At 41.7% G+C, this 25,124-nt stretch overlaps 2 protein-coding genes across 2 annotated transcripts in view; one reads left to right on the top strand and one right to left on the bottom strand.

Moving 5' to 3' along the window:
• LOC309511360 (uncharacterized protein) overlaps nt 1-25,124 on the top strand; it is a 211,325-nt gene that overhangs the window by 13,504 nt on the left and 172,697 nt on the right. The gene's annotated exons all lie outside the window — the stretch shown is intronic.
• The window catches only part of LOC309511386 (uncharacterized protein), a 256,220-nt gene continuing 251,001 nt past the window's right edge, over nt 19,906-25,124 (bottom strand). The window contains exon 4 of the mRNA XM_082186598.1: nt 19,906-19,962. Within this exon, the coding sequence (XP_082042724.1) occupies nt 19,921-19,962 (42 nt within the window). The 3' untranslated portion in view covers nt 19,906-19,920. The remainder of the gene's footprint in view (nt 19,963-25,124) is intronic.

The raw sequence follows: 25,124 nt of genomic DNA, 5'->3' as shown, positions 1-25,124 counted from the left end.
AAAAACAAACAACAAACGGTGCTAATATACACTCATTGTGCTGTAATATTCCTGAATATTATGATCCTAACTTTTATCTCTATACCGAAATCTCTGATGGTTAGTTGTTCAGCTATTTTGAATCTTAAAATATTGAAGTCTGGGATGCCATGAGACTGGAGACTGTAATGTACACTATGGCTTTTGAAAAGCTTAAATGTGTGACTTGAAACAACAGTGTTCATAAATGGTTGTTGAGTATTCTCACTAGAAACAAGACAGAGGAAGTAGAAGTAGAGGCTTCGACCCGGAAACAGTATTCCTTATGTCACAACAAGCAGAAAACATTTTCCATTTTAACAGAGTTATGGTGCAGTAAAATTATCTGTTGTTCTGTGAATGTTCACTGGTGAATTCCAGTCATTTCCATAAGAATCCACACGCAATCTGCAATTCCGTGTGTGGTCAAAAATGTCACTATGGGACCAAGTTGGTCACAGTAAATCTCTGGATTTGACCAACAGAAAGCTGCTTGAAAGTGACTCCTGTGTGAGCTGCACTTCATACATTACGTCACTACACTGCTGACAATGGTCAATGGACCTTTTGCCTGTGTAATTTCCAGAGGTGTGGACTCGAGTCATGTGACTTGGACTCGAGTCAGACTCGAGTCATGAATTTGATGACTTCAGACTCGACTCGACAAAATGTACAAAGACTTGCAACTCGACTTGGACTTTAACATCAATGACTTGTGACTTCACTTGGACTTGCGCCTTTGACTCGAGAAGACTTGCTACTTCCCATGAAAACTGGGGAAAAAAATGTTCACACGGCCGCGCCGCTCTCAGTTTATCTGCATCTGTGAAAAAAATGTGCACCACCTGTATGCATGCAGAGAGCACGCGCGCTGCCTGCACGACATCCAATCACTGTAGTCCCAAGTTGTTTTGATTCGACAGCATCTAAGCAGGCACATTGCAAGACAACCAATGAAGCGCAACAAGCAACAACGCGCCAGTTGGCAAAATGATACCGAAGATAGTTTCGTTTGGCTATAAAAATTACGAGGTTGTCGAAAAAAAACAAGTTGCAATTTGCAAAACATGCTGGTCGAAGATTACAGACGGAGCTGCAACAACATCCAACTTTGTTCGACACCTGAAGTTGCACAAAGAAAGGTAAGTTTTGAACGAATGCTAAGCACCTTATCGGATGTACCGTAACTTACTAGCTGTTGCATATTTACTGTATCAACGAGACAGTAAACGCACGTCTCCCTTGCTGGTTCATGCTTACAAAAATAGGGATTTTTGAACCCGGATTATATGAGGTACATGAGTGTAGCACACTCAGATGGAAAATCACGCCAACATCATGTCAAGGTCCGGTTTAAACCTTGCTGCTAGACGAATAAACACAAATGTATATCTCAGTCTCTCCAACACACATGAGACAAAAACAGGCCTTCCAGTTTTACTCTTTCAATTATTCAGTTTCAGAGTTGCTGGTGTGCTGCCTCATTGAGGTCGTTTATGTAATTTTGGTTAATCACAACTAAGCTGAACTGTCGCTGAAGACATAAAATATCACAATTAAACAATGAATGAGGCAGCAGTAGACCTGCAATTTCTGTGTGATGCAGCAAGGCACCATGGAATCTGGTGTGCAGGAGAGAGTGAACTATAAAGCAGGGGTTCCCAAACTTTACCATGACAAGGCCCCCCATATACCAGTAGATTCCAGCCAAGGCCCCCCTGACATGGGCCGTGCCACACTATTTTTTCTGTGCACCCCCTTTCACAACTCGATGGAGTTGGTGCATCCCTAAACCCATCCAAGTACAACAGGAAACATAGTAAGACATATACATTGTAAAGAGGAAAATGATAACACAGTCACAGTAGATCCACCATTAGCCTTCCCTTTTCATATCATGCCCAAACAGCAGGCAGCGCATGGACATAGAGTGCTACCGTAGTCTAGGTCTGTGAGGCAGCGCACCACTGGGATATATACAGTATATAATAAAATAATAACGATTATAGTAGTAATGTTCAGAGATGCAATAGATTATTATAGTGCAGTTCTTAACTAATGGGAATATTGTTTAGCTTATTTTTGGTTTAATTTGGATTACTTTAGTTATTTAATTTATTCAATTATTTTGTTTTGCTATACTTTTCATGCCAACTTGCCATGGCCCCCCTAGCACCCCCTCGCGGCACCCAGGGGTCCCCGTCCCCACTTTGAAAACCACTGCTATAAAGCATATGACTTCAGTTTCTTGAGGGAAAGGGCTTTCTTATGACTTTTGAAGCAGTGAAAATATTCTTAATATTGCATACACTGAAACTGAAATGTATTATCGTATACCGTAGTGTACAATAGACAATGAATATTAACACAACAACATTGATATGAGTAAAGAGTAGTTTCAAATACAACATGTGTGGCTATAAGGGATTTTCTGACATCTGTTTCATATTCTTCTCTGTTACAGGTATGAAGAATACCAGATGAACAAAAGCATCGTAGATGAACCACAATAGCCTTCGATCTCACAATTCCTGGACACTCGTGTAGGGCGTTACAGCATGAGCCACCCACAGCAGAAGGCCATCTCCAATGTGATACTGTCTGACTTGATTATTGATTGCAATTTTTCTCTGTCTATTGTGGAAAATAAGAGCTTTCGTCACTTTCTGGCTGTGCTGGACAGCAAGTATACCCCAGTCTGTCGCCGAACGCTGACCACAAAAATAGAGAGCCTTGCTGAGGAGAGACGTTCAAAGTTAAAAACTCAATTGAGCAACACTGACCATGTTTCAGTCACTGTGGACATTTGGTCTGATCGAAAGATGAGGGGATTCCTTGGTGTCACTGTGCACTGGATGGAGAGAGATGCAGAGAGGGTACAGCTAAAGACTAATCTCTTGGCCTGCAACCGCTTCAAAGGCTCTCACACAGCGGAGCGCATCTGTGACCAATTTGAGGCAATATGTGATGAATACAACATCAAAGCTAAATTGGACTATATCATTAGTGACAATGCTGCTAACATGCGCAAGGCATTTACGGTCAGCTTCCCCAGCGAACAGGAGGAAGATGATGATGCTGGAGATAATCTTGATGATCCTGAGCTATGGCATGACTTAACCCTAGAAGACCAGCAAGCCGTCGATGCTGCTATGGCAAAGAAACAGCGCCTGCAGTGTTTTGCACACACATTGCAGCTGGTTGTGGGAGACGGTTTGAAAGAAACAAAAGTGGCATGTCCTTCTCTCTCCAAGTTATCAAAACCACACAAGCACAACGTTTAAAGACATCTTCGATGGTGAATTTGGGGAGCACAGAGGCATCCCTGCTGCAGTGAGCACGAGGTGGAATTCCACACTGCGCCAGGTGAAAGCAGTCCTTCATTGTGATCAGCAAAAGCTCTGCGCAGTTCTTGAGAAGGCCGGGCATAAAGAACTGTCATTCACACCACGAGAGTGAAATCTGCTGAAGGAGTTGGTGGACATTTTGAAACCGTTCGGAGAAGCAACTGATTTGACACAGGGGGAGAAAGTCATTACAATCAGTGCAGTTGTTCCATCCGTCTTGTCCCTCAATCACCATCTTGAGAAGCTGAAGCCTCAAGTTCGTTTCCTGAGCGGCCTGGTCAGAGGTCTGCAGGCATCCCTGAAAAAAAGATTTCTTGGGATCTTCATTAATGTGAAAATGGCCCAGTCTCAAGAAGGGATCACTGCCCCCTTTTCAGACACAGTCTATCTGAAAGCAGCTGCCTTGGATCCAGCCTTTTGTCTGCTGTGGATTGAGCCCCATGTGCTGGTCAACCGTGACATCAAGGCAGAGGTGGCACAACGAGTTAAAGGTAAATATTATTGACTTGCAATGCAACTTAAATGCAACGTAAAATAATTTGATCTTAATCTGATCTAGGATCTAATGTGATATTAATCTGACTTTAACAATAATAACAATTTTCAGTCTTGCACAGTATCATCAACATCAGTAATGGTAATAAGGGCTCTTTTGTTTCTGCTGTTGTGACACGTTTTTTTTAGAATTGATCCTGCAAGATGCTGCAGAGACGGAGCAACCTGTGCCTGTGCCGGTGCCTGCTGAAGAAGAACTAGAGGACATGGAAGGAGAAGGGCTGTTTGCTGCATACCATAAGAGGCAGAAAAGGGATGTTGGGACCCCACCAGCAGTACAGCTAAGTCACTACATTGACATGGCAGAAGGACAGAATGCCCTTTTGTTCTGGGCACTGAACAGTAAGACTCTTCCTTCACTCTTTCAAGTAGCCATCCGAGTCTTGGCAGTGCCTGCTTCTAGTGCTCCAGTGGAGCGAGTTTTCAGCCATGGTGGGATCATTCTGCGTCCCCATCGCGCACAAATGACTGACAGACTTTTGGCCAATTTGATCTTTTGCAAATGCAATGCAGTATAGGGGCCTCCCTCCACCTGTCCACAGCACGCATGCGCACACACACTCACTCTCTGCTCATCACCTGTCCACCTCTCTCTCTCTCTCTCTCTCTCTCTCTCTCTCTCTCTGCATGCGGGGAGCGTTTGGGTGTGTGTGAGTGCAGGTGAACGCGGTGAGAGGGCGGTTTTTCCTATTTCTTTTTTTCATTTATTTCTTTCACTTGGAAGTTATGACGGATAAGTAAGGAATTAATTGTATTGGATAGGTGAGCTGTAAGTTTTGTGAGTTGTTTGGAAAGTTTGACGGAGCTGAGATGGCATCCCTTCCTGAGGGGAGTGCAGCGTCTCTCTCGCTCCGTCATGGGGTCAGGTGCATGGCGGAACCTGGCGTAAATGTGGAGGATGTATTGATCGCGGCTGGGGAGCAGATCGGCTACGACAATATTTGCTCGGCTTCTCGAATGAATAAGGCGGTGGTGATTTTCGTGAAAGAAGAAAATTTGGTTAATCGTCTGATAAGCAACGGCGTTGTGGTAAGTGGTACCTTTATTACTGTTTCACCGCTGGTTACACCTACTACTAGAGTGACGATATCAAATGTGCCGCCATTCATTAAGAATAGTGAAATTGAACGAGCTCTTGCGAGTTACGGAAAGTTTGCTAGTCCAGTTAAAATGATTTCTCTTGGATGCAAAAATGAGGCCTTGAAGCACGTGTTATCATTCAGAAGACAAGTTTTTATGTTTCTGAATGAACAAGATTTGAATGTTTCTTTTAGACTGGGGCATGAAGGAAAGTCGTATCTGGTGTATGCGAGTACCGGGAATAATAAATGCTTTGAATGTGGAGACATTGGGCATAAGAGGGTTGCATGTCCACATAAGGCTCAGAATGTTGAGAATACGCAGCAGAATGTTGATGATGGGAATCGTGAAATAAATCGAGGAATACAACCTCAGGCTGTGAGTGAAGTACATGATGGTGGTGTTGCTGTGGGTGATAGTACGAGGCCTAGCGAGGAGCCCACTGTTGTTGTGAACCAAAGTAGGGATACCGAGAGAATGATGAGGGCCGATGAAGTTACAGTGACAGCAGAAGTAAGTGGAGTAAGTGTAGAAATGGTGATTAGTGAGGCTGGTGGAAGTGAAATTGAGCCACAACCTGAAACATCACAGGGCTTTGAAATGAGTAACGATGACAATGAGATGGTGGATGACGATGCTTGTTCGGAAATTTCTGAATTTGGTTCCCAAGTTATGGGAGAATTGTATACATTGCAGGAAATAAATGATTTCTTGGATGTAACTTTTGGTAAGATAGTTGAAGTAAATGACTTCTTCCCAGATGTGGATAAGTTTATTGCTTCAGTAATTATGCTACAGAGAACGGTAACCCATGACGAACTAAGTAAGAAGAAGAGATTTCGTTTGAAGAAACTCTTAACGAAATTACGTCAGGGTAAATCTCGTGCTTCAAATTATTAAAGCAATGATTAAGTTGCACAGGGTGTCTCTCTTACAATGGTTTCTTTTTCTATCCCTTCTATCCTTTCATCTATCTATGGAGTGTTTGAGGGTAGGTTCCTTAAATATAAATGGGGGTAGGGACAGGAAGAAATTGGCAATGGTTTCAGAATTTTTGAAAATAAAACAGATTAATGTTGCATTTTTACAGGAAACACATACTGATAATAATAATGAAATAGAATGGGGTATGTGGTGGGGTGGAAAGCTCGTCTTAAGTCATGGGTCAAATAATAGTGCTGGAGTTGCTATTTTATTTTCAAAGAATATGAATGTTAATATTTTAAATGTTGAGGAAATTGAAAAGGGGAGGATTATAATAACAAAAATAGAGTTTGAGGGTTTTCTGTTTGCTTTTGTAAATGTATATGCCCCGAATAATGGGTCAGAAAGGGTGAGGTTTTTTATGAAACTGAATGAATCTCTTAAGAAAATTGATGATGGTGTGTGTATTATTGTAGGGGGAGACTGGAACTGTACAACAGATTTCACTGTTGATAGAAATGGTGAAGAACCTCATAATCAATCTAGTTTAGTACTATCCAAAATAATGGGAAAAAGAGGTTTGATAGATATATGGAGAGTAAGGAATGGAATGGAAAGACAGTACACATGGGTTAAAGTGACTGATAATATTGTTTGTGGGGCTAGATTGGACCGGTTTTATCTTGGAAAAATATGGAACAACAGAATAATGAACGTTTTTCATTCACCAAATGCCTTTTCAGATCATCATATGGTTGGTTTAGATCTTAACATGAAAGAATTGTCAAGACGCACATATTATTGGCATTTTAATGTTAAACTGTTACAAGATGTTTTGTTTTGTGAAAGATTTACAATGTTTTGGAATGAGTGGAAAATGAAAAAGAGTTTTTTTGAAAATATTAGCCAGTGGTGGGAAGTGGGAAAAGCCCAAATAAGAGTTTTTTGTCAGAATTATACCTTGCATTCTTCCTCTCAAATTAAAGTAACAGTACAAAAACTGGAAAAGGACATTGTGCAGTTAGAAAAAGAAATTATGGATAATCCTGGAACTGTGCAGAAAGACTTTTTGGAAAAGAAGAGAATGGAACTTGGATCTTTTTTACAGGAACGGACTAAGGGAGCACTGATTAGAGCAAGGTTTTGCTCGATTAAAGATATGGATGCTCCTAGTTCTTATTTTTTTAACCTGGAAAAGAAAAATGTTCAACAGAAACAGATGTATAACCTTCGTCGCGCAAATGGAACTATAACCTCTGATCCGGTGGAAATCAGAAAAATGGCAGTGAATTTTTATGCGTCATTATATAGTAAAGAATCATGTGACTCTAAAAGTACTGAGGAATTACTGTTTGATTTACCAAAGTTACCAGATGGACATAAGAAATTGCTGGATAATGAAATTACTTTTAAGGAACTCACAGAGGCAATGCAGCAACTGTCTTCAGGTCGGTCTCCAGGAATAGACGGATTGCCAGTTGAATTTTATAAGCAATTTTGGAATCTAGTTGGAGTGGATTTGTATGAAGTGTTTTTAAATTGTTTTAAAGAAAAATCACTCCCCTTAAGTTGTCGACGTGCAGTCCTCTCACTGCTACCAAAAAAAGGGGATTTATGTTTATTGAAAAATTGGAGACCAGTGTCCCTACTATGTCTGGATTATAAGATACTGTCAAAATGTCTGGCTAATAGAATTAAGCATTGTTTAGAGTTTTTGATTGATAAAGATCAAACGTATTGTGTTCCAGAGAGATCTATTATAGACAATATATTTGTGTTACGAGATTTAGTTGACTTTAGCCACCTTAATAATAGTGATCTTGGAATTGTATCATTAGACCAAGAAAAGGCATTTGACAGGGTGGATCATGGGTATCTGTTTAATGTTTTAAAACATTTTGGTTTTGGTGAAATTTTTTTATCATATGTAAAATTGTTATACTCCGATGTGTTTATCATGGTAAAGGCTGGTGGGGGTCTTAGTGCTCCAGTACCTCTTGGTAGAGGGATCAGACAAGGCTGTCCATTGTCTGGGCAGCTGTATAGCCTAATGATTGAACCTCTCTTACATAGACTTAAAAAACATTTACAAGGTGTGTTATTTCAAAATGGAAGTGAAAGTGTTAAATTAGTTTTGTCTGCTTATGCAGATGATATTACGGTGTTTATCACGAGGCAAGAGGATATTAGGAGTTTAAATGAGAATATTAAGCTTTATGAAAAAGCGTCCACTGCCAAAGTAAATTGGGAGAAAAGTGAGGGTTATATTATGGGTCAGTGGGACGAGGTAGGATATCCACAACTTCCAGGTGGCTTGAGATGGGGAAGGGAAGGTTTAAAAGTGTTGGGAGTTTTTATAGGCAATAGACAATATCAAATGAAGAATTGGGAGGGTATGCTGGATAAGGTGTCTGCCCGATTGTCTAAGTGGGAATGGCTATTACCACAGTTGTCTTATAGAGGGAGAGATCTGGTCGCCAATAACCTGGCAGCGTCTACACTATGGCACAGGTGTGTAGTCATGGATCCACCTGAGGACATTATATGTGAAATTCAGAGGAAATTGGTCAATTTTTTCTGGAGTGGCGAGCACTGGGTCCGAGCATCAGTGATCTTTTTGCCAGTTTGCGAAGGAGGACATGGCCTGGTGGACGTTAAGAGTCGTATCCACGCGTTCAGATTACAAGCAGCAAAAAGATTTCTTTATCAAAAAGACTTGTTATGGACTCCTACAGCATGTGCCATCTTGCAGAGGGCAGGTGGGCTTGGTCTTGATAAACACCTGTTTTTAATGAAACTGGAGGATATGAATTTGTCCGAAATTACTCCTTTTTATCGGACAATGTTTCATGTGTGGAGAAATGTTTTAAAGGTGGACAGAGATGGGAGCAGTTCTATTCACTGGGCTCCTGAGGAACCATTGTTTTTTAACAACATGATCCAGACCAGACTTTTGTCCTCAGTAAATGTGCGAGCATGTCTGCTCAGGAATGGTATCGTGAAGCTGGGTCATCTAATGGATAAAGATGGATGGAAATCTGTCGAAAATATTAAGGAAGTGACTGGTTTACGATCACAGAGACTTGTTTTAAAAATGATGGAGGAAATCTCTCTGGCAGTACAAAGAACTTATGGAGAAAGTATAGCAACAGGACAAATGTCAAATCAGAATGACATGAAAGTTTTTCCAAGGATCAAGATTTCGTCACTAATGTGTGATGAGAATGAAGGGGAGGTTGCCGATTCTATCTTGAATTTACAGACACCTCAACTGGAGTATCTGGATTGTGCTTCGAAGAAGGCACTTTACCACACAGCAGTTAAGGTGATACACCAGAGGTCACTGAAGAGACAAAAAGCTTCCAGATGGCTAGAGTTGTTGGGACCAGACTTCCTTGTTAGAGACAGGTGGAGGACCCTGTACAAACTCCCTGTAGAAAAGCGAACTGGTGATCTGCAGTGGAGGATCATACACGGGGCGATAGCTACGGACAGGCATGTGGCGCACCTGAACCCAGCAGTGGGGGGACAGTGTAGGTTTTGTGGTGAGGGTGAAGATCTAGAGCATCTGTTTTTAAAATGTAATAGATTAAATGATTTGTTTGAATTACTTGCAGCTTGGTTTCAGGGGTTTGCAGAAGAATTTTCAGACAAAAAATTTATAGGAGGGTTGAAATATAGATTTTTATTAAGAAGGAGAGTATGTTTATTGAATTATTTAATAGGGACAGCAAAATTGGCCATATGGAAAACAAGAAAAAACAAGGGCCTAGAGTTGGCAGCAACAAATTCTAGAGTAATGTGTATGAGTCTGGTGGCAGCAAGATTGAGAATGGAATTTACATATTACAGTCTCACAAATAATGTACCTGCTTTTTGTGAAATCTGGTGTATCAATGAGGTTCTATGTGTTGTACATGATGATCAATTGGTCTTAGGGTTTTAAAAAAAAAAAGTATTTTATTTTTATTTTTTGAATATTACATTTTATTATTATTATTATTATTATTATTGTGAATGAGATATAAATGATGTCTAAATAAAAGTTGTTTAATCCTCTCTCTCTCTCTCTCTCTCTCTCTCTCTCTCTCACACATACACACCAGTCTCTATGGAGGCATTCCAATTATTTTATCAGGTTGGTCCAGTTTTTCAGAAGTGATAATTTTGAGGAGTGAGGATTTTATTGATGACATGTTTAAAAAAGTTTAGGCTAAAAGGACCCATGTCTATTTGAAAGTTAAACTGTTTTGCAATATGAGGTCAATACAATACAGGACTGAAGCTGCTGTGCATTGTTCTAGTGCAATATGCTGTTGAAATACAAGCATTTTTTGTGAAAATAAAATTTTCTGTTTTTTACTGTATTTGATTAATGTCATTGTATAAAAAGAGGTTTAAATAAATACAAATCTTACAGACATACATGATTTGTATACATTTTATTTCTGTGGTAAGAGGACTTGAAATGACTCGAAACTAAAATGGTAGGACTTTGGACTCGACTTGAGACTTGTTGGCTTTGACTTTTGACTCGACTCGGGACTTGCCTCATCTTTGACTCGACTTGACTCGGGACTCGAGGGCAAAGACTTGAGACAAAATTTCACGAAATTCACAAATGTGACATAAAACATAAAATGCAATCAATAATAAAATCTTCAAAAGGGACATGTGAGGTACTTAATGAGTTAGAAAAGTGAAAAGGTGCAGCAGATTCGTTTTCCATGTGTTTTTCCTCTTGTCTGGTGGATGGTCAGGTCTACAGGAGGATTTTTATTCTTGTTCAAACTTGTATTTCAGCTTACCGAGGTCCCTGCAAAGAACAAAATGTACTGTTAGTAATGTTGCTAAAAATATAGTTGTGAACTTAAAATAATTTCCTCAGACTTGTGATGTTCCAAACCTGTTTGTCTTTCTGTCTGTGGAACCCAAAAGCAGATCTCAGGCATAATGCAACCCCAGTCACTGTCGCTTTCACTGCATGAAACACAAGCAGAAAACAATTGTGTAAATCATTCATGAAACCATTCTTATGTACACTTGTCTAGTTCAATTCAATGCAACAATTTATGTAAAAGTTGATCAATATTCTCCAAAAATGTCCCAGAAAAGATCCACAACTCATGTGTTATGGGATGTGTTGTCTTCTGAAGCAATATATAATAGGTTTTTTTTATGTATTTAAAAAAAAAAAACTAAACTTAAAGTTATAATTCAAAAGTCTTATATTCAAATGCAAATGATTAAGGTATAAGAAAAATGCATAGCATTATTGGCGCCAAACCTGTGATATTATTTTACATGTAAAAATAACATGAATGAGATTTGAGAGCATGAGGGAAGATTTTCAGAGAATAACTGAAGAGTTCAGATGCAAAAACCTCTAAATGCCATCTGAAATTTTCCTATAGAATGATCATTTTTATCAAGCTTGTGTATTTAAGTTCAGTAATTTCACTTAAAGGTATAGCGGAGGATGTTTTACTTCCTGGTGGGTAACCTATACTATTGGTCCTCCTAATTGTCAATCATTCTGGTGAATCAATCAAACTTTTCAAAAAGTGGAGAGGGCGGGTCTTATCTAAAATTTGGAAAGATCCTTCGCTATACCTTTAAATGACAATTAATAGGTAATCTTCATTGCCATTTAAGTGAAATTATTGAATTTAAATATACGAGCTTGATAAAAATGATCATTCTATAAGAAAATTTCAGATGGCATTTAGAGGTTTTTGCATCTGAACTCTTCAACTGTTTAAGAAAACACAAGTACACAGTCAAACAATACAATTTCACACAGAAGTTCATAGTAATAAAGTACTTGCATGTGGTGCAGAGTAACTTACTGTAGTTCAATGTTGCCTCTGAAATGTTCAGATTATTTTAGAAATGTACTGGCTGTTCTGGAGAAACAAAAGAACAAAGCTGATTATATCCATTCACAACATAACATTTATTGGCCAGTAAAGGGCTTTAAAAGGGTATTTAAAACAAATTATTTCTGTTTCCTGTGCAGACTTTAAGCTGGGCTCAGACTACATGAGTTTTAAAATCCTGACCAATTATGAAATCTGGTTGCATCAGGAACATAAGGACAATCTTTGCTTCTCCAGTAAATGTATCTTGATTTAAGAATGTTTAGATATTTGTGCTGGAAAGCAAGACAAGGAAGAAAATTATTTGCACAGTGCATGATGTGGCAAAAATGTTAAAACGCATTTCTTAAGTTCACTAAACATTTTTTAAAGTAACTACATCAGTACATCTAAATCAGGTTTATTGTGTTTAGACGTCGCAGGTATGAAGTGAGTTTCTGTTTCCTATACAATGAAACTCTGACACGCCCGTTCTTCTAAACATGTTTCACTAATGATGATGATGGAAAGAATGTGTGGTATTGTTGTTGTCCAGGTCTGATCACTCAGTAACAGCACATCTCTCCTCCTCAAGACACACAGAGTGAAAACATGCTGGAGACCAAACAATGACGGGCCGCTGTAAGAGTCTGAGCCTGAGTGTTTGATTATTCCAGAGATGTCAATCATAATGTCACAAATGTGACAATCTAGAGAAAGTGCATTAAAATGAATTAGACCAGTGAATCAAACCCCGTCACTGAAGAGTTTGTGTTTTCCTTTTAACTGATCAAACCTGATTCTCAGCACAGATTCTGTACATCATCATCATCATCATCATCATCATCAGACAAATATGTTTAGGAGAATCAGGGCGTCACTTTATAGCAAACAGAAACACATCAGAAACACACACATTAACACTCCTGTGATGGGCATTTACTGCCAGAGATGATCAGTGAAAGAAAGTTATGCCACTTTACGCAGGAAAAAATTCATCTGAGAACCAAATTTCCAATAAAAGTTAAAAAAAAAAAAAAAATAAAAAATAAAAAAAAAAAAAAAAAAAAAAAAAGGCCTGAATACTCTCACAGCAAACACATCAGCGGTTTTGTGCCATAGTAACAGAACAACACTTAGTTACTATGTTTGATGTAACATTATTGGTTAATTATATCCTGTGATGGTTATAATGACAATGCTTTGGTCGTCATGGAAACAACACCTCATGACAGGTTAGAGCAGTGGTCAGTAATAATGAATGTAGGAGTCACTGGTTTATTTCCCAGACTCCTCAGCGCTGCATGTGAGATCATCACTGCCCTCTGCTGGCGGATCTGAAATACAGGCAGAGCTCGAGTCATGAGGAATCCAGTTCACTTTCGTTAGGGAACTCGAACTGCGTCGTTGTAAAACGACACTTTGGGGACGCTCCCTTAGCGTGCGCCTCTGAAGTATGAATGAAACTAATCCAATCCTGATTGGTGTTGCGTCATGACGTAACATGTGACGGCATAACCGGATGCATAAAAGTGACGCTGGCACACACACACATTAGCTTTTGCTCTTCAGCAAGCGTTCTCTGTGAAACTTATTTGGTGTTGTTTGTCTGTTGAAATCCTCTATTATGCAAGTGGAAGATACACTAAGTGTGTGCACCCCTGCTCTAGATTTCTCACGGGTGGGGACACGCATCAGTTGTGTGTACACTGTTTAGGAGCGCTCCCGCTTGGCTATTTTTTCTGATAAAAGCTAGGCTCGCGATCCCCGCGGTTCAGGTTCCGCGTCCGTTGAGGCGGCGCGGCGGCTTAGATCGTGGAGATCACAGAAGGATCTCGCGGATGAGAACGAGACTGCCGAGGCACTTTCTCGTTCATCATCCGCAGATTCTATAACGCTCGCTCACGACGCAGAAGCCCGTCACACTCGCCGGTGTTGTAACCCAAAAATAAGAATTGTCCTACTGCATTGCAATACAGAATCTATAGTAGATAATAACAATAAGTTTCTGTGTGGGTGCGAGGCATGCACAGTTAGCTCCTGAGGGTGCTGGCTGCGTGTTCATTGAGAAATCTCGACGCACACAGCCGTGCGTTTCGGGTGTTTCAGCCTCGCGCCCGTTGACTTTCTTCTCGAGAGATGAAAGCCAAATATATTGTGAATGACTCGAATCTCGCGTTTGCCGAGGCAGCACGTAGATTACAAGTCTGCAATAAAAGGGACACACGCGATCTGTGAAATAATACTGTTTGGGTGCGAGGCATTCACAATCAGCTCCTGAGGGTGCTGGCAGTGTTCATTGAAAATAAATATCTCGGGCGCGCGTGCAAAATTCCGTGCGCTGTCGGATGTGTCAACCTCGCACCTGATGACTTTCTTCTCGAGGGATGAAAGCCAAATATATTGTAACGGCTCGAATCTCGCGTTTGCCGAGGCAGCGTGTAGATTACGAGACCGTATAAATCAATATTAAAACAGTATTGTCTGGTGATTATGGCTGCATTTAATTCTATGAATTAAAATTATGGAATTGAAATGATAGAAAATATTATTTGACTTTAAGAAGTTAGATATTTTAATTCAGCCTACCATCCAGACCGTGTTTCACTTATCCAGTGTTTTTGGTTGCATTTAATTCTAAGGAATTAAAATGATGAGCAGCGAACGTCGAAAATCGTTTTAGATTTTTTCCCTGCCGGTCCTCCGCGTCAGTGTGTTGAAAACGAGACGAAGATGGCTGTCCTCCCGTGGAGGGACGAGCGAGAATCGCTCCTCCGCGGAGCCCTCAGGAAATCGATGTTTGTATCCAGTGTCAAGTGCACTTGGGGCACATCGGTTTTCAGCAAATGCACGCTGTAGTGCCCGCCCAAAAGACTTGCGGCCAGGCAGTGTTCGTGTCCGCACATCGGAAACTGTTTTCGATTATTCCCTGCCGGTCCTCCGCTTCAGGGTGTCGAGAACGAAACCGAAAGAGCCTCCCCTTTGGGGGAGCCCTCAGGAAAATCGATGTTTACCAGCGAACGCACACCGTGGCGTTCGCCCCAAAAGCTTGCAACAGGGCACCGACTATGGTCACAAAATCTTTCTCGACTTTTTCCTGTCAGTCCTCCGCTTCAGGAGGTTGAGAATAGTGCTCGAAAAACACCCGAGGTCAGTCTCGGGGGGCTGGTTCCGTTAGTAGATTTTGTAGAAGAATGGCAACGCCTTCCGAATATATCTATATGGGTCCTGAATATTATAAAATATGTGTACAGACTGCAGTTCGGTCACCGACCTCCCAAGTTTGCTGGGGTGGTACAGACTGCAGTGGTTCCAGAACAGGCTCGGGTTATGGAACAAGAGGTACAGACTCTACTGGTCAAAGGGGCCATAGAAATTGTTCCCCTACCAGACAGGGAGTCCGGGTTTTACAGCCGGTACTTTATAGTTCCAAAGAAGGATGGCGGGCTGAGGCCGATTTTAGATTTGAGGCAGTTGAATTGTTCTCTGAGGAGATTCAGGTTCAAGATGCTCACTGTTCCCATCATCGTGAACCAAATTAGATCCGAGGATTGGTTTGTCACGATAGATCTAAAAGACGCCTATTTTCATGTCTCCATCCTTCCATGTCACAGGAGGTTCCTGAGGTTCGCTTTCGGGGGCGAAGCGTAACAATATTGGGTTCTTCCGTTTGGCCTAGCACTCTCTCCCCGCACGTTCACTAAGTATATGGATGCAGCTCTGGCTCCACTGAGGCTTCAGGGCATCCGTATTCTGAATTATATCGATGACTGGCTCATTTTGGCCCAGTCTCGAGAAATGGCAGTTCGGCATCGAGATGTCGTCCTTGGCCGCAGATGCCTTTGTTCCCTATTATTATGGAAGAAACCTTGGTTCTTGTCCCAAGGGCCAGTATTAGGGGCATCATGTCGCTGGAAAACCATTTCGACAGACGCTTCCCTCACTGGCAGCGGCGCGGTTATCGCCCGCTTTGCCAGGGGTCTGTGGCTGGACCATCATTATTCTTGGCATATAATTTGCCTAGAAATGTTGGCTGTGTTCAGGGCTCTGAGAAGCTTCCTCCCAGACATCAAAGGTTACCACGTCTTGATACGTTCGGACAATACATCAGTGGTAGCTTATCTGAACCGACAAGGGGGACTCAGATCTCGCCCTCTATCCAGATTGGCGCATCAGATTATTTTATGGTCCCAAGGGAAAATATTATCTATAAGAGCAATATATGTCCCGGAGGTTCAGAATCAGGGAGCAGACATCCTGTCGAGGCAGGGGCTGAGGCCCGGGGAATGGAGACTCCATCCAGAGGTGGTGGAGTTAATATGGTAGAGGTTTGGGCCAATGGAAGTGGATCTGTTTGCGTCTCGAGGGACGTCCCACTGTCCACTTTGGTTCTCCCTCACTCATCCAGCCCCGCTGGGGTTGGATGCCATGGTACAGGCCTGGCCGAGGCTTCGCCTGTACGCTTTTCCCCCGATCGCTCTGCTCCCGGGAGTCCTGGAGAGGGTCCGTCAGGAGGGCATCAGTCTTCTGGTAGCCCAGTTTTGGCCGGTCCGAGTATGGTTTTCGGACTTAATTTCACTCCTGATAGCTCCACCATGGCAGATTCCTCTGAGGAGGGATCTGATATCTCAGGCGGAGGGCACTATATTCCATCCTCGCCCAGAGCTGTGGAAATTGTGGGTCTGGCCTCTGAGGGGGCTCAGTACCTAGATGCTGTTCTATCATTTGGGGTGCACGGAACCATACTTATCTCTAGGGTTCCGTCTACTAGGAGATTGTATGACCTTAAGTGGTGTGACTTCCTGCTCAGCTACTGTTCGGACGCTCTTGTTCACTGCTCCTGCTCCGCGCTTTGCTCTATCGCTTTTATATTTTATCTTCTATACTTTTATAATTTGAGCTCCTTTTATCACCTAATTTTAACTTCAGCAAATCAGCACAGTGCTCAAACGACAAAGTTTGGATTACTACAAAAACGCAGAATTCTTCTACCCGACCAGCTTACATTCCGAGGAAAGGAAAACACAACTGCCTACAAGGATAAGAGAGAAAATGCCTCTTCTGGAATCTACTTGCTGCACTAACTGCCACAGACTTTTACAAAGGATTGCAGTTCTTGAAACAAAGTTATTTACGGGACCACCAAACCAGACGGAACACACAACAGAGCTTCGTCATGGACGCCCTCAGCATATAGCTGGTGAGTCCCATGAAACTAGTGCTCCTCGACAGGTAGAGAAACAAGCCGATCGACTTACGAATCGATGGCACAAACAAGGAGCGAGACCCAAAGGCACTCGAGGCATCAGATTGTCACGAGCCTCACATATTACCGCAGTTGCATCCTCTACCCCAGATACAGCTCTGACAAGGACTGCAAACACTGGTCTCCTGCCAACACCTATACATCTTGAGAACAGATTTGAAGTACTAATGAATGTAAATGAGGAATCCCCAAACGTGATGAATGTGATCGAACACAGACTGTATCAGCCAGTAGCTAACACTGATGCTAACTGGCGCTCAAGGTCGAGCAGACAGCGGCACTCAGCTCAGAGCGCAGCCGAGCCCAGGACTCTGATAGTGGGAGACTCCATAATCAGAAACATTAGCTGCAGGGATACAACTACATGCTGCCTTCCACAAGCAACAATTTCTGATATAAACAGGGAACTTCAGAACATTCTAATGAAACATAAGACTGCAAATCGACTCATCATTCATGTGGGGAAGAATGACATTCATAAAGAGCAGTCAGAACTCCTTAAGAAGGATTTCAATGAACTTTTTGAAACACTTAAAAAACTGAAAGTTCAGACATTCATCAGTGGACCACTCCCAGCAAGAGGAACAAACAGGTTTTCACGGTTGCTTGGGATTAATACATGGCTGCAAAAAACCTGCAATATAAAAGGAGTAAACTTCATTGACAACTTCAATCTCTTCTGGAGTCAGAGACAACTATTTCATCGGGATGGCCATCACCCAAACAAACTTGGTTCAAGAGTGTTAAAGGACAACATCTACTTCTCCCTCAATCATCCTTCTGCAGTCTGTGCCAATCCACTCAATCAGAACGGCACACACACACCTGGACACAGTATGAATGACCACAGGACTTCACTTCATGATGTTGACATATCACACAAGGACAATGATAACACCACTGAGCCACAACAACCTCTGCTCACGGACACAATCTCAGCTGAGCCATGCCCACAGAGCTCACCACAGACAGACACATCAGAACTGCTCCAAGATTCAGCACCCAAGGACGACTTCCTGGAAAACAGCCAGGGAAGCCAGGACAGCATATCACAGCCTCCTATAACACCAGAGCAACAGCCCCTTTCACCAGACACGTTCTCCCTCTCGCCAGCAACTCCACTCCTGTGCTTCTCACAGAAAATGGAAGAACTTGTGCATGCTGGTACCAGACTATCACACTCTTTTGCTGCAAGCCCCCAGATATCAACCAAAAAACGTCGGGCACCGCTACCACCAAAGCCTGCAGGCCCAGCTCGCCCTCCCCCTGCCTCTGTGAGAGCTCTTCGGCCTCTGCCACAACGCCAGGGCTCACACCCTCCTCCGTCTGCTCGAGGTGAACCAAAAACAACTGATACCAGCTCTCAGTGATGTGTGTCGGGTCCCCGTTTTGATAACAGTAACTTTCTCAAATGTTTACAGAACAAGCGGGAACCCAGTGTGCCTGTATCTTTCTCTATTGCTGTTCTATTACAAGATAGAAAGTCTAAGGCCTTCAATAGCCGTACAGCAAACTCAACTAATCTGGTGCCTATTGCACGTCTAACTAAGATTGGTGTAGGGAAAAAAAGTAAGACTGTTAAGTTAGCAATTTTAAACATCCGCTCACTTAAAAATAAATCACTTCTAGTCAATGACTTAATAACCACAAACAACCTGGATTTTATGCTTCTAAATGAAACCTGGCTAGAAGACAGCTGCAGTGCAACAATCCTCAATGAAACATCCCCTCCTAACTTTACTTTTATGAGTGTCTGCAGAGCTGTTAAGAGAGGTGGGGGTCTAGCTGCTCTTTTTAAAGATATCTATCAATGTAAGCAAATATCATTTGGGAACTACACGTCTTTCGAATATCTGGGTATTGTATTAAAAGGTGCTCCACGCATTTTACTCATCATTATTTACAGGCCTCCAAAATACTCTCCAGCCTTTGCTGAGGAATTTACAGAACTGTTATCAACAATTACCTCAGAGTTTGACTGTTTTGCCATTGCTGGAGATTTGAACATTCACATAGATAATGCAGAAAACAATATGGCAAAAGAAATCAAAACTGTTTTAAAAACTTTTGATCTGACTCAGCATGTACATGGCCCCACACACAGTCTTCATGCTTTCAATATGGAACTAGGCAAAGCTAGACAGACTTTCTTCTCAAATATTATAAACTGCAATTTAAACAACACACGCACTCTTTTTGCTACTGTAGAGAGACTGACAAACCCCCCAAGCCAGATTCCCAGTGAAATGCTCTCAAACAGCAAGTGCAGTGAGTTTGCTTCTTTCTTCTCTGACAAAATCAATAATATCAGAAAGGTGATCAGCACATCCTTGAGTTGTGCTGGGGTCAGACAGATCAGACCACCTGAAAAAGTAGTAACTTTGTCTGATTTCAAAAAAATTGATGGCAAAATTTTGGTAGAAACCGTACAGCACCTTAAAACATCAACATGCGCTCTTGACACACTTCCCACATCTTTTTTCAAAAGTGTGTTAAACAGTTTAGAAGCAGATCTTCTAGAAGTGGTAAATGCCTCACTTCTCTCTGGGAGTTTTCCAAACTCCCTGAAAACTGCAGTTGTCAAGCCCCTCCTGAAAAAGAACAATCTGGATAAGACCATATTAAGCAACTATAGACCGATCTCGAATCTTCCTTTCATAGGCAAGATCATTGAAAAAGTTATCTTCAATCAGCTGAACAAATTCTTAAGCTCGAATGGATACTTTGATAATTTTCAATCTGGTTTCCGACCGCATCACAGCACAGAGACAGCGCTCATAAAGATACTAAACGATATTCGCTTAAATACTGATTCAGGCAAATTATCAGTGCTGGTACTACTCGACCTCAGTGCTGCATTTGACACTGTCGATCATAACATACTTCTTGACAGGCTGGAAAACTGGGTGGGGCTTTCTGGGATAGTCCTAAAATGGTTCAGGTCATACTTAGATGGGAGAGGTTATTATGTGAGTATAGGAGACCATAAGTCTGAGTGGACATCCATGACATGCGGAGTCCCTCAAGGCTCAATTCTTGCGCCACTCCTGTTCAACCTGTATATGCTCCCAATGAGCCAAATAATGAGAAACAACCAAATTGCTTACCACAGCTATGCAGACGACACACAGCTGTACTTAGCCCTATCGCCTAATGATTACAGCCCCATTGACTCCCTGTGCCAATGCATTGATGAGGTCAACAGTTGGATGTGTCAAAACTTTCTTCAATTAAACAAAGACAAAACTGAAGTTATTGCGTTTGGAAACAAAGATGAAGTTCTCAAGGTGAACGCATACCTTCTCTCTAGGGGTCAAACAACTAAAAATCAAGTCAGGAATCTTGGTGTGACACTAGAGTCAGACCTTAGTTTCAGTAGTCATGTCAAAGAAATAACTAAATCAGCATACTATCATCTGAAAAATATTGCAAGAATTAGATGCTTTGTTTCCAGACAAGACTTAGAGAAACTTGTGCATGCTTTCATCACCAGCAGGGTGGATTATTGTAATGGACTCCTCACTGGCCTTCCCAAAAAGACCATAAGACAGTTGCAGCTCATACAGAACGCTGCCGCCAGGATTCTGAGCAGAACCAGAAAATATGAACATATCACACCAGTCCTCAGGTCTTTACACTGGCTCCCAGTTAGATTTAGGATTGATTTCAAAGTATTATTACTGGTATATAAATCATTCAATGGCCTAGGACCTCAATACATTGCAGATATGCTCACTGAATATAAACCCAACAGATCACTCAGATCATTAGGATCATATCAGCTAGAAATACCAAGGGTTCACTCTAAGCATGGTGAGTCTGCTTTTAGCTATTATGCCAGCCGCAGCTGGAACCAGCTTCCAGAAGAGATCAGATGTGCTCCTACAGTGGTCACATTCAAATCCAGACTCAAAACACTTCTGTTTAGCTATGCATTTACTGAATGAGCACTGTGCCGCTGTTCGTCCGACTGTACTGTATTGTATTTCATTTTATTTTTCTAAACTGTTTTAATTATTCTTGTTTCTTTTTATTATTTTAATTTCTTCTATGTAAAGCACTTTGCATTGCCATTGTGTATGAAATGTGCTATATAAATAAACTTGCCTTGCCTTGCCTTGCCTAAGTGGAATGTTTTTCCACTTGGTATATAGAACATGAGTTAGGCCCAGCTAACTGCCCAGTGGCTTCAGTTCTGGAGTTTCTTCAAGATCGTTCTCTGCGAATCTCTCCCCGTCCACATGTATGGTGCACATGGATGCCATTGCGGCGTTCCATGCACCACTGAATATTGGGCCTTTTGGGGAGGCACCAACTGGTCATACTATTTCTCCTTGGTAGATAGAGGATGAGACTGACAGTCAGGTCCAGGGTTCCTTCCTGGTACCTGGCGATGGTTCTCGAAGGCCTATCCCTGGCTCCCTTCGAATCCCTTCAGTCGGCTTTGTCTAGGACCTCACGTTCAAGATAGCCTTTCTCTTAGCTACTTCTTTTAAAGAGACTGGGAGATCTCCAAGCCCTGGCATTAGTACCAGCTTGCTTGGGGTTTACCCTCGGCGGAATTATGGCCATCCTGCATCTGAGAACCAGCTATGTGCCTTAAGTGCAATCTAACATGGCTAGGTCCATGGTCCTGCAAGCATTTCATCCTCCACCACATGTGTCGGCAGAAGAAGAGAGGTTCCTTGCTCTGGCAGTCAGAGTTCCAAGTATTTACATTGAGAGGTCCTCTTCTTTTAGGAGGTCGGACTTACTGTAGTGTGTTTTGGGTCACCTAATAGGGGCTCCCGGCTATACAAACCATAAATAGGCCTACAAGGTGCGCAATTTGCCTTCACCTTTGACCGTAAGGGTTCATTCTACTAGAGGCATTGAGTCCTCTAGGGCCTTCCCCTCGGGAGCGCCCCTCCAGGAGATCTGTGAGGTAGCCGGTTGGGCTACCCCGCACACTTTTATCAGGTTTATAGTCTGCACCTCCCTTGTACGCCTGGCGCACGTATGCTCTAGTCCTATCTGAGTGTCTGAGACCAGTTTCACTCTAGGGCAGGCCTTTTTCGGTGCGTGGCCTAGTGGGCATTCGTTCCTCAAAGTGTCGTTTTACAACGACGCAGTTCGAGTTCCCTAACGAAAGGGAATGTCTCGGGTTACGTCTGTAACCCTTGTTCCCTGAGAAGGGAACGAGACACTGCGTCGTCTTGCCACGCCCCTCGATGTCTAGGAGCGGCTTGCTTCATCGCAAGGCTAATGTGTGTGTGTGCCAGCGTCACTTTTATGCAACCGGTTATGCCGTCACATGTTACGTCATGACGCAACACCAATCAGGATTGGATTAGTTTCATTCATACTTCAGAGGCGCACGCTAAGGGAGCGTCCCCAAAGTGTCGTTTTACAACGACGCAGTGTCTCGTTCCCTTCTCAGGGAACAAGGTTTACAGACGTAACCCGAGACGTTTTCCTGGATCTGGAAACACTTCACAGCTCCACGTCAGCATCATCACACAAATGAACCCGCTTATATTTATGCAGAAAGCAGAATGATTGTCTTTATACCCGTTCAACAGAAATGATGGGATGATTCTCGAGACTTGTGTGTGTTTTGGTTCAGGTTGGTGTAATTAATCGCTATCAGTGATTATTAAAGCCATTCATTACATCATAATTCTTTATTGTTTGCCTACAGCCTTAAAGTCCATCGTTCAGTTTGTTCACTAGTGTACTGGCGAGATGTGAGGTAACTGAATCCTGAGGACAGTCTGACATCAATGTGGGTGTCAAAAAGAACAAAATCTGAAGTTCAGAGGTCATATAACTGGATCACGAGGTCAGAGGTCCTCAGTCCTAAAACAGTAAACTGAATTATAAAAAATAATGGATTTCATGTTGTCTATTTCATATGTTACAAAAACAGCCTTTTTCCACCTTAGAAACATTGCTAAGCTACGTAATATGCTATCAGTTTCTGATGCAGAAAAGTTAGTTCATGCATTCATGACCTCGAGACTGGATTACTGTAATGCTTTATTAGCTGGTTGTCCTGCATCCTCGATAAACAAGCTACAGTTAGTCCAAAATGCCGCCGCTAGAGTTCTTACGAGATCAAGAACATATGATCATATAACACCGATTTTATCATCACTGCATTGGTTACCTATAAAGCTCCGTATTAATTACAAGGTATTGCTACTGACTTATAAAGCCCTAAACGGCTTAGCTCCAGTCTATTTAACGGATCTTCTATCGCCCTATAATCCATCGCGCTCTTTAAGATCACTAAATTCAAGGCTTTTGGTCATACCTAGGATATCCAGAACCACCAAAGGAGGGAGAGCATTTTCACATTTGGCTCCGAAACTCTGGAATAGTCTTCCTGATACTGTTCGTTGCTCAGACTCGCTCTCCCAGTTTAAAACTAGATTAAAGTCGCATCTCTTCAGCCAGGCATTCATATAATATTTTTTATCTTACAGTTCAAACTACAATCCGGCCTCTAGCTCATAAATGCCAGAGGAGAACTGGCCCCCGACTGAGCCTGGGTTCTCCCAAGGTTTTTTTTTCTCCATTAGGTCACCTGATGGAGTTTTAGGACACCATTAGGTCACTTGATGGAGTTTTTCGGTTCCTTGCCACTGTTGCCTTTGGCTTGCTCAGTTGGGGATATTTTGGGGATATTTAATTTAATTTTATCAATCAATAAATTCCACTTGAAACAAACCTTGTTGTATTATTTTAATTTAATACTGTGAAGCTGCTTTGATACAATCTGTATTGTGAAAAGCGCTATACAAATATACTTGACTTGACTTGACTTGACTATTGTATGCAGGTAAACCTGAAACATGACAAGTAATCTGTGGTTTGCGGCTGTCACGTTGTGTTTCAGGTGGGAAGACGAAGACAGACAAATCCAGTACAGAAAACTAAAAGTCCATGAACTAAACAGAATATAATGGTGACAGTGGCAGAAAATTGACTATTTGGTGTAAAAGTGTAGTTCTGTGTCTGTCTTGGTTCTGTCTCCCCTGTTCTGGATCGCCTGAGTTCCCCGTGCTTATTAGTCTCCACAGCAAATTATTACAGGCTTTATTGAGCCGAGCTCTGCTGAGCTGTCAATCTTATCTGACTAATCGTGCAGGAAAATAAAAATAAACCTATGGCAACACTGATTGGCTGATGGAGGTGACCAATAGCAAGTGTCTGAACAAGCTGAGAAAATAAAGCTAAGGGACAAAATTATGCTTAAGACATGAACACTTATTCTCCCAAAAGAGCAATCATACAGTAAATAAAATAGAAATGCTGCAAAATGACAAAAATAGAGCCAAATAACAGTTTACAATAACAGATTGCACACAATCTCATTTTTGACCATTCTGACAAATTCTTCCCATTTTTTTTCAGATTTTTTTTATTTCCAAAAGAAAAAGATGCAAAGAATGTTTTAGAAGGTTGCCTACGAGCTGTTCTGTCAAGAACCTGCTGGATGCGTCTTCCACTTTTTTATCCCACCAAGGAATGAAAACTTCTTTCAGATAACTGCAGATTTCTTCAATAATATTTGCACAATCATCAATTAAAAGATCAGATATTTCTTTGGTACATTTCTCAAACATTTCTAAAACATATTTATGAAAACCAGTAGAAGTTTTGAATAAATCAGATTTTTGAGTTTTGAACAAATTTTGTACAATTTTATTAAGTTGTTTCTTAAAGGGATAGTTCACTTTGAAATAAAATTTTGGTATGTTTTAGCTTACCTCAAGGGCATCCAAGATGTAGGTGTTTTTTTTCTGCAGTAGTTTCAATTTTTATATTTTTAGGTCAAACCGTTCTTGTCTGTCAGTCATATAATGCAGGGTTATGGTCATTATCTCAAAGAGCATGCACAGAGTCCAAATTAAAACAATTCCCCATCGTCTGTAGCCAAGGCGACATCTAGTGTATATATCTATGCACCAGTCTGCGCACACGTCACACAGCAGGATGCGCGCGCGCGCGCCCTCAGATCACTTGGACGTGGCTGTGTTCAAGAGGTAAAAACGATATAAATACTGTTCGTTTTCTCACACAAACCGCTCG

This window comes from Leuciscus leuciscus (genome assembly GCF_965113295.1).
Source record: "Leuciscus leuciscus genome assembly, chromosome: 12".
In the NCBI taxonomy this organism is placed as follows: Eukaryota; Metazoa; Chordata; class Actinopteri; order Cypriniformes; family Leuciscidae; genus Leuciscus; species Leuciscus leuciscus.
Note: the sequence above shows the minus strand (reverse complement) of the source record. Positions and strands in the feature narration are given on the sequence as shown.